At 55.9% G+C, this 9,374-nt stretch overlaps 3 protein-coding genes across 3 annotated transcripts; all 3 read right to left on the reverse strand.

Moving 5' to 3' along the window:
- Positions 1-46: 46 nt before the first annotated feature.
- Positions 47-274, reverse strand: NDE1_2 (NADH:ubiquinone oxidoreductase; the record flags this gene model as incomplete). The annotated part of the gene is made up of 1 exon (XM_028639028.1): positions 47-274. A coding segment is annotated over one exon (228 nt), but the record flags the coding sequence as incomplete, so codon positions are not given.
- A 1,409-nt stretch (positions 275-1,683) lies between these two features.
- On the reverse strand, positions 1,684-4,553 carry D7B24_004864 (uncharacterized protein; the record flags this gene model as incomplete). The annotated part of the gene is made up of 3 exons (XM_028639029.1): positions 1,684-3,549; positions 3,619-4,026; positions 4,086-4,553. 3 exons carry the CDS (start codon positions 4,551-4,553, stop codon positions 1,684-1,686), a joined length of 2,742 nt encoding a protein of 913 aa, XP_028490128.1.
- A 3,113-nt stretch (positions 4,554-7,666) lies between these two features.
- On the reverse strand, positions 7,667-8,809 carry D7B24_004865 (uncharacterized protein; the record flags this gene model as incomplete). Its single annotated transcript, XM_028639030.1, has 1 exon — positions 7,667-8,809. The coding sequence occupies one exon, from the start codon at positions 8,807-8,809 to the stop codon at positions 7,667-7,669; it is 1,143 nt and encodes a 380-aa protein (XP_028490129.1).
- Between the last annotated feature and the right edge of the window lie 565 nt (positions 8,810-9,374).

Consider the following 9,374-nt stretch of genomic DNA (forward strand, 5'->3'; position numbering starts at 1 on the left):
GGGTGCCCCTCTACTTCGGCGAGCAAAGGGATGAGCCAAGACGCACCTTCCACTCCTCGACCTCGAATGCAAGGCTCTCCGCCTTCTCCTGGAGCCCACGCTCCCTCTTTTCAGCCTGCTCGATGTCCTTCTCGAGCTCCTGCTCAAGTTCCTTGCTCGATTCTCTGAACTCAGCGAGCTCCTGCTCAAGCACCTCATACTGCGACTTGTACCACGACAAGGAGTCCTCGGCGGAGGCAGACTCGCCAGGGGGCGACGAAGGTGGTTCGGCCATGGTTGGTGTTCAGCGCGCGTTGTCGAAGGCGCTGGCTTGGAATCGCATGTGAAACTGTTGGGGGGGCAGGGATGACGACGCTGCTCGCTGCTCGCTGCTCGGGGGTCGTCGGTCGGTCAGTTGCGCTGCAGACCGAGAATGGTGATAACAGTTGGAAATGCTGCCAAACAAAAGAGATGCTGGCAAAACGGTCGAGATGCTCTGGCGACGTGGTCTGTCGCTGGCGATAGGTGTCAGGTCCGTTTGGTAGGAAATTGCGGGATTGGGTTTCGGAATGGACCCAAGGGCGGTGGTTGGGGTGCACGCCAATATCGAGGGGGCGGGATGCACCTCGAGCTGCGATCGGTCGCAGCGGTCGTTTGGTGTCGGAGGGCTGTCGCGTGGTCGATTTGTCGACGGTCGTATCACGGGCGGCTCACTTACCTATGCCGCTGCCGTGTCGTCGCTAGGCGTATGTCGCGGTGTTGTCGCGAGGGTTGTCGATGTAGAAGGGAGTCTCGTCAGGCCGCATCCGAAAGCCAAATGACTGCGATCAATGTTGATTGTGGATCGCTCCGGCCCTCCTTTGCGCTGGCATCGCGCCTTTCCTAATGAGGCTTAGCTCCGTCACTGGCTACCACGGGCAACCCACAGCGCACGAGCCACAAGCGTGTGTATCCCTTCTCACTGTCCGCGTCTCTCTCCAGCCACAATTGGCAGCTTCCTTTCAACAAATCCGGGACGCCTTTGAACAGCAGCAGCTTCAACATGGGTTGTACATCTCGCTTCTCGTCTTGGCCGTCGACTGAGTTCCTTCGTTTGTCCGGGCAGCATAATCGATCGTCAGATTTCTGACATCCACTCGAGACACCTGCTTATTGGATGGCACACTCCAGATCAGACCCACGAGCCGCTGCCTGGTCTCACCGCCAAATCCAACGCTGCCCGTTCATGCAGCTCAATGCACATGCCCCGAACTGAGATCTGGGTGTCGATTGGCTTGGCGTTCGACAGGTCCTCGTTGTGGTATGTCGAAGAGTGCCAGCCACAATCGACTTGCGGCTGTTGTCTTGCAATTGTTTTTTCCAAGGCGCTTCAGATGTTTTGACAGACCTCAATTGTCAATCAAGCGGGGGGGGGGGACCTTGATCTATTATGCATTCTAGATAGTCTCGAAGATCTCTTTGCCATGACATGGTTCGGCTTCTGGTATCACTCGTTTAAATGGATCTTCAACCTTTGCTGGCATGCGGATGACTTCAGTGGGAAGTTATGTACCGATTTCTTGCTCTGCAGAGAATTAATCATACCTAGGTACATGAGTGAGAATGACGACAGTAACAAGTACTCGTAGGGCGGGCCCATTGGGAAGCACCTATCGTCTGTCAATGCTCGTGTCTACCAGATACAAAAAGTCTCCCTATCTTGGCTCACTGACCACCATGTCCCTGCAGGATATGCTGAATACGCAACTCGAACGCCTCCCAATCAGCCTTTTGCTGTTCCTGAAACTTCCTCTGTTCCTCTTGAATCACTCTGACGAGCTCCATTCTCTCCATTTGCGCCCGATTCTCCACGATGGACCCCTCAGCAGCAGCAATAGGCTCCGCCATGTTTCCAATGGGAGCAGTAGCACCACCGCTGCCTTGAGAAACGAGAGCCTCGCGCATAGCCTCTGTCATAATGGGTGGAGGCTGTTCAGTCGTGGGGCCATAGAGATCGAGGCAGCTCGCCTTGCTGCTCTTTCGCTTCTTGCTGGTGCGGCGGCTGGGCTGTGATTTGTTGCCCAGGTCAACCGCGTCCCACGCATGGTCATCGATATCGCCTCCCGCAGTGCCGATGTGATGGCCTTTGAAGGGCGAGATACAACCACCGCTGCTACTCGAACCGAACGTCGGGGAGTTCTGCTGAACCCAGGTGCCCACGTTGGATTCGGGATACTGAGACGTGTTGGCGGCCAATTTTTCCGCGGACTGTGGGGTGGGAAGAGCATTGGCACGGACGAAGCCCATGCTGGCGAGTTCAGCATCGGTGGTGTCGTTCAAGTACGCAACCCGACTAGCTTCCCAGAGGCGGGGGTCAATAGCGATGTCGGAGTTGGTGGTGTCCATACTAATTGGATTGGCCGCGTCGTGAGGCACATTTTGTTCCCCTCCGGTTGGGAAGTTATGCTGAATAGGGTTGTCAATGAAACCCCCCTCGGGGTTGCCGTTGTGTTTGTTTGCTATCCCTCCATGGCAGAAGAAGTCGTTGCTATGCTGCTGGCCGTCGAGGTTCATGGCAGGATGAGCCCCCGCTGGCGACGAGTTGCAGCCATGGTGTGAGCCACGATCGTGCTGAAACGAATTGCCCTGAAGATGCTGAGGCTGGTAGTTGATGACTTGGGTCGATCCTTGGTGGAACCTAGGTGGCCCAGTAGGAGAATCATGAATTGTACTGGTGGTAGCGTGACCCTGCGCTGGAGGGTCGTTGATGAAGCCTTTGTTGCTCTGGATCGGGGCCATCGAGCAGCTGACAGAACCCTGGACGTTGCTGCTGTTGAACGCGGTGTCAACCACGACATTGAATCCACTTGGCTGAGCAGGAGATTGGTTGACGTGTGGTTCGGTAATGTAGTTGCCAGGGTTCACCTTCATATCAGCTTGAACCATGAGGTCCGGAGAGAAAGTACGGCGACATTTCACTGGTGACACAGAACCAGAGAATTGCCATGTGGTCGAGTTTGCAGCTGCTGCAGCACCGTTCTTGCGCATCCGAGCAGCCTCGCTTTCGGCAAGTGACTTGAGCAGAGCCTGCTGACGTTTGTTTGCGGCGGCACTGTCGACAGAAGTGCGGCCTTTCTTCTTGCTCTTGGTAGTTTTCTTGCCATCTTTGCTAGGGCTCTCATAGTTACGCGCACTGGTAACAACGGTTACATCGCTTGTTCCGCCTGTGGGCAGTGCAAGCGGTAACACGCCCGCTAGCGCAGCGTTGTCGTGATAACCATGTTCAGGGGCTTTCCCAGTGCGACTCACAGCCCCGGAACCGCCAGCGCGAAGATTCTGGGAGAAACTCTGAACATCCCCTGAGACCAAGATTGAATTAGCCATCAGAGGTACGCGAGGAATGGCGATGGGCAGGGGAGGCTGACGCTGGGCCTTCTTGGCCTGCTGTTGTGGGTGGAATGCCGGAGGGTCAGGAGTGACTAGCACTGTTGCAGCTTGAGGAGGCACTACAGAAGTGAGTTCTCCCTGTTCATCCTCATCGCCGCAGAAAGTGACGTCCTCGAATTCGAAGCTGATCTCTCCGCTATCTGTCTGTTCAAGATGGCTTATGTTAGGGTTGACGTTGGAAGCTGTTGGAGCGTTCTAAGCTCCGGCTTCAACATGTCCCTGTCCTGGGGTCTGCGAAGACAAGCTTGCGACAACCGCCTGGGTTGAGTTGGCGGTGGCGTAGTTCTTGCCTGGCTGGCTAGCGGCCATGCTTAAGTCTGCCTCTCCGGCAGCATCATACCAATCAGGCCTAGGGTCAGGGTGGTAATTGGTTGATGAGCTGTTGATCACAGCTTCAGGCTCGGAAGGAGTAAGGCTGGCGAAATTGGTATCTTGGCCATCATCGCCAAAGAGTGATCCATCATCGTCACAGACTACATCAGCAGCCGGAGTAGTCTTGACAGGAATGCTGTCGACGTAGGTTCCGGTCATCCCATTGGGAAGATTTCTCTCTTGCCCCATGGCGTGCTTGACGAGCTCTTCGGCTGTTAGATCGCGATATACGGGGCCGGCAATGGTCTCCTTTAGTTTAAATCAGCCACGTAAAGTTAAGGTACGCGAATAAGGCCTTAAGCACTTACCAAAGGAGTCATGTGAGTATTCACCGCGTGCGGAGCAATGAGCTGTCGATGGATATTGTTCCTCTCGTTACAGTTCGCGAGGTACGTGTTGAACCACTGGACAATGGGCATGAGACCAGACGCGTAGAAGTTGGAGACCCAATCACAGTTTCGAAGGGTTGTTCTGGGGATCTTGTTGACCGAAGGCTGTGTGAGTCTTTTTTTGCAAGCTGGGTTAGGGCAAGGGTAGTCGTAGACCTTGAATGACCCGACGCGCTTGAAGGGGCACTCCTCGTAATCGAAGACCGGAACAGGAGTATCGCGTGGTAGAAAACACGAGAAGTCTTGCCAATGAGTCTGGATCTCCTCTTCCTCAATCTCTTGAAGCCCAAAACACTTGAGAGCATAGGCCTCGCACCGCTGAATGAGGGCGTTCGTGGCTATTTTTGTGTCGCAGAAAAAGCAGATAATGTCTCCAACGTGGCACATGACGATGGACGTTATCTTCCCTCGACTCAACAGCAGATGAATCTCATACAGGTCAACTTCCTTTGACGACAGAACAACGATGGTAGGGAGGAAGTTAATGTGTCCTGCTGCGAATCAGGAACGATTTTTGGGTGCCAATATAATGGCGCTTGAGGGCGTACCTGAGGATCAAGCTTGTTATGCAGGTTGAAAGACTGTCTGGGTCTCGCTAGACGGCTCAAACGATGGAGAAGTCGAATCTCGAATGGCGTGAAAGACGACCAGCTCTTCACGTGCCAATCTGGCAACGGAGAAGCAATGAGTTCGTGTATGGGTCCAGACACGAATGGGTACGGGAGAGGTGAGTTGATTATTTGTAGAAATATTTTGTCACGCGTCAATTGCAATTTCGTGGAGTTGTTGGTGGACGGGGGTTGTTGGGAAGGAAGGAGAGGGAAGACGTTGTGGGGTGCTGTCATGGCTGAAGAGCCATGTAGTGCGGTTCTCCCACTGGGCGACTGGCCAGTGTTGTTTGTTTACTATCCACGCCCGTCAACCTGTGGAAAGATCTCTGTTGCTCTGCATCACTATCGCTAATCGCGATTTTCTGGTTGATTTCATTCACATATATTGCAACGTTACCTTGTACTGTCTCCAATAACACCATGTAGTCGTGCCTTCACTCCACGCTCTGACTAAACAGACAAATCTCAGGCATGAGATGGTAGCCGACCCAGGTTAAAGGCCTCCATGAAAACCGCGAGACTTGGCAATTCTGTTCGTCTACTCTATCAGCCTGATGCAAAGTAACATTTTATACGTCCTGGCACAGAGGCTATGTTGAAGGCTCATGGATTCGTGTATACCGGAAGATACGGCATTGCCGTCGCATTTTCCCAATGTGACTCGACAGTCTGTCCCACCCACTCACAGTCCTACCTAGGGATTGTACGAGGACGGATGTATAGCTGCTGCTGATACTTGCCATTGCAGATATGATGTAGGAAACCCCAGAGCGAAAGGATGACGCGGCTTTGGAGTATAGTTGTAAAATAGCACGTGTACCTGCTCAAGCTCAATATCTACTTTCGCACTCGTTGATACTGTTTTTGGGTGGGACGTTGCTCTAAGAGTTGAAAACTGGAGGCGCCCGTCGTCAATTATTCGCGTACCGGGTCGACATTAGGTATCATAGAAAATCGAGAACGCAGTGCATACTATCAGCCCCCTCCAACTCGAAAGCCTTGTCCGACCACAATCGGCCGCCGTGACAATGTTGCCTCTCGTGAACTTTCGGCAACAGGTCCAATTAACATATGAGACACAGCAACGACGTGGCTCCACTCGTGGGACTCCATCATCACCCAGCCGGCGACATCAATAAGGTCCAGGAGACGACCGCCTGACCTTTTCGACATCTGACACCACGGATCTGATGTGAGTAGAGAGGGCCCCGCTGTAGAGAACCATGAAGCCAGTCGACTCACCGGGAAATGCCCATCAAGAAAGAGTCCCTCGCCCTTCTTCCCCAGCGAGGTAACACTTCGCTAGGTACCGAGACAATCTTCCGGTCATATTTCACATGGCCTGCGGACCGTCGCGAGACGCATGCAATGCAACCACAACCATCCCATGCGGTCTCAGACCTGATCATCTCGCAGTGCGGCCATTGGCGATGCTGGTCCCCCAAATGCCGTTCTCCAGCCACATGACCAGCCACTAGCAGCACCCGAGCCACACACCCCACCAAGCTCACCGACAGAATGCGTCACTCGGCAAGGCACACCACTACACCCTCGCGCGTCCTGATCCCCTCCCCCACGACACCGAATCCCGCCGCTGGCAGGCCGCATGACCCCCCTCAGCGGCGTTTGTGAACCCACTCCAACCGAGACCTCAGCTTGCGATGGCCTCGCAAGCCCCCCCAAAAAAAGCCCGTACTGGAACAATGGCATTGCGGTAGAGCAAAGCACCACGGGAGACAACAGACCCGCTCGCCAGCCCGTGCTGAGAAAGTGGTGCCGTCCAACCTTGGCAGGTATCCAGGTTTCCGGTTTCGAGGTCTTACCTACCTCTCCACGTCGCATCATCCTCGCGTTCTCTCGCCACCAGCGGAGGACCGGCAAAAGGCCAAAAGTGCAACTTCGTGTCTGGTGGGGCATCCCTCTCTCCGCTTACGAAATGCCCAGCAAGGACAACGATAGCATCGCCATTTCGGCAAAAAACCAGCGTACCACCTCCGCCCACCACCCCCCTCTTGATCGAGGAGAAAAAGTCTCGGGACCACACCACGCCGGGGCCATTGTACTCAAGCCCGGGCATCTCCAGGCATCCCTCCCCGCCTGCGCTGGGGGGGTTTTGACAATCAATGAACCCCCGTAAACCCGTTCCCGCTGCCTGCCTGCCTGCCTGCCTGCCTATCTGCGCGGTTGTCCCGCTTAGACTCTATTCTGCACATGTCGAGGGATGACCCCGGCACTGGGCCCTAAATTCCCAGATCTGCCACCTGCAGTCGTGCGATCAGCGACGGTGACGAATCGGCAGGCAGGCGAGGCGATTCGCGAGCCACTTGGAGAAAAGAAAGAGACAAGAGAAAAAAAGAGCAGACGACTCATGTCAGCCACTTCCTTGGTTGTGCGTTGCCAGAATCGGACAAAGGGACAGTGCGTTCTCGAGAACCCTGGATGTGCCAAAAGGTGAAGCGGACGCGTGGGGAAAGACAGACGTGGTGATCGACGGTCCCCGAAAGACTCGGGGATCGACATGGCCGGGACCAGGGGCCTCGTATCCTGACTGATCAAGGTGCACCCTGCCTTTCATCCCCCCCCTAGAGTTACGACGTTGACGAAAGAGTGAGACATGCACCCATCAAGACCATCACAAGACATTCAGAGACCCGAGACGTGGTTGCAGGCAACATGTGGAGTGCAGAATCGTGCTTGATTTCCAAGATTCTAAACTATCCAATCCCTGGAGATATGCCAATCTCATGTGGTATCCTTATCGCCAAAACCGGGCGTTCCCAATATCCCCGCCGCCAGTGCTATCATCCTGGCCCAAATGCAACGCTTGACAAAGGAAATGTCTATGACATGTTGCACGAAAAAAAAATACAGCCGCTTGCGACACCATTCTTACTCCCAACGGTACACGCCATCATCGTACAGGACTCGGTGCCGCCTGCTGCCGGGGCCCACTGTGGCTCGTCGGCGTGGCATCATCCTCTCGGCCAGGCGCCTGCGTTGCGCCTCCTCTTCCTCCTCGATGGCCTGCTGCTCCCTCCGCGCTTCGCGGCGGGGTAAAGCAGTGTTTGTTTGTGAACGTCGTAGGGGTCTGTCGCCGAGGTCGAGACCGCGAACTGCCTCTCGCAGCTCACGCTCACGTTCCTCGCCGGTAAAGTCGGTTGCTGTGCGCCTCAGTGTAGGGATGGGCACGGCAGGGCGGGCATCGATTCGCTCGTTAAGACGGGCGATGCGCTCGGCCTTGCGGATGTTACGGTCAAGCTCGGGGTCAGCCTCCTGCTGGGGCTGGCGGCGGCTCTCTCGCGCAGCCACAATGCGCTCGAGCTCGGCGGCCCGCTCGCGGTCAGCCTGGCGCTGGTATTCTTCGTTGTCGTGGTAGCGTGTTTCGCGGCGTGAGCGGCGACGGCGACGCTCATCGTCAGACGAGGGGGCAACGTAGGTTGGTTCCACCACGTGGTGTCGGCGGGAGCTGGAGGGCTGGTAGGCGGCGGGTGCTGCGTCAAAGTGGACGTGGCGGCTCGGCCTCTCGTCAACAATGATGGGGCGGAGTGTGTCGTGCTCCCGCTCGCGGCGGGCGTAGTGGGAAGATGCCATCTGGTATCCCGTCCTCGGCGACGAAGGCGCGGTGAAGGGCATACCAAAGTGCTGAGGCGGAGTGCGAGGGGTGGGAGGCCCGTCGACGATGATGATGCGTTCATCACGGGCTCGGGCCTTGCCAGACTTGCGAGTCACGTCAATGACCTTCTGGCCAGAGATGTAGACACGCTTGCGGTCGGAGCTGCGGCGTGAGTTGTCAGACTCATTGGCAGACGAGTAGGCGAGGGGCGTGGAGGGGCGCGGGGAGCCGTAGGGCGTCAGGCGCGGGGTGGGAGGGAGGTGTGATGAGGCCGTGGTCTCGTAGTTGGTGGGGTGGTTGACGATGCGCGGGTTGGCGCAGAGGAAGCCAGGCGGAACCTGAGAGCAGCGGTTGTCCTGGCGCCTGAGCTTCTCGGTGCCGTCGGCGTACCTGGTAGTGAAGAGCTCCGAGGTGCACATGGTGGCGGTTTGGGGGGCCTCTGGAGTGTGGTTGTGTCGGCTTGTTCGCCTGGTGAGGAATTTGTTGGTGATGTGCACGTAGGGCGTGGTGATGGTTGTCGTTGTTGGGTGTCGAGTATCAGTCGGCAGAGTCAAAGTTGGGTGTGGGTTTTTGACGATCGGATGGCTTCAAGTACATGAGGACATCTGGAGAGGGTATCCAACGTTATATGCCAGGGAGGGAGGGCTGAGTGTTCGTGGATGGTTGGTGAAGTAGAAAAAAATAGGTGGCGGTGCGAGTAGTGTGTGGTAATGTTGGTTGTGGATGTGGTAGTGAGAGGAAGGTCTAGACCAGGAGTTCGTGATGGCAGCAAGAGGCGGTATGTGAGAGTCTTATATCGACGCGTCTCGAGGAGGATGGGGGAGGTGCGCCTGCGTCTGTAGTGTGGTGGGATTCTGCTGGCGGTAGTGACCCCCCCCCTGCTCATTTCTTGCCCTTCCTGCCAAAAAGTGGCCAGGGGTACCTAGCCCCTGCAAGCACTGCACCCACTGAGGACTGGCTGCCTGGAGGCCTGTGATTCATTCG

This window comes from Verticillium nonalfalfae (genome assembly GCF_003724135.2).
Source record: "Verticillium nonalfalfae strain VnAa140/NRRL 66861 chromosome Unknown scaffold_288, whole genome shotgun sequence".
NCBI classification, from domain to species: Eukaryota; Fungi; Ascomycota; class Sordariomycetes; order Glomerellales; family Plectosphaerellaceae; genus Verticillium; species Verticillium nonalfalfae.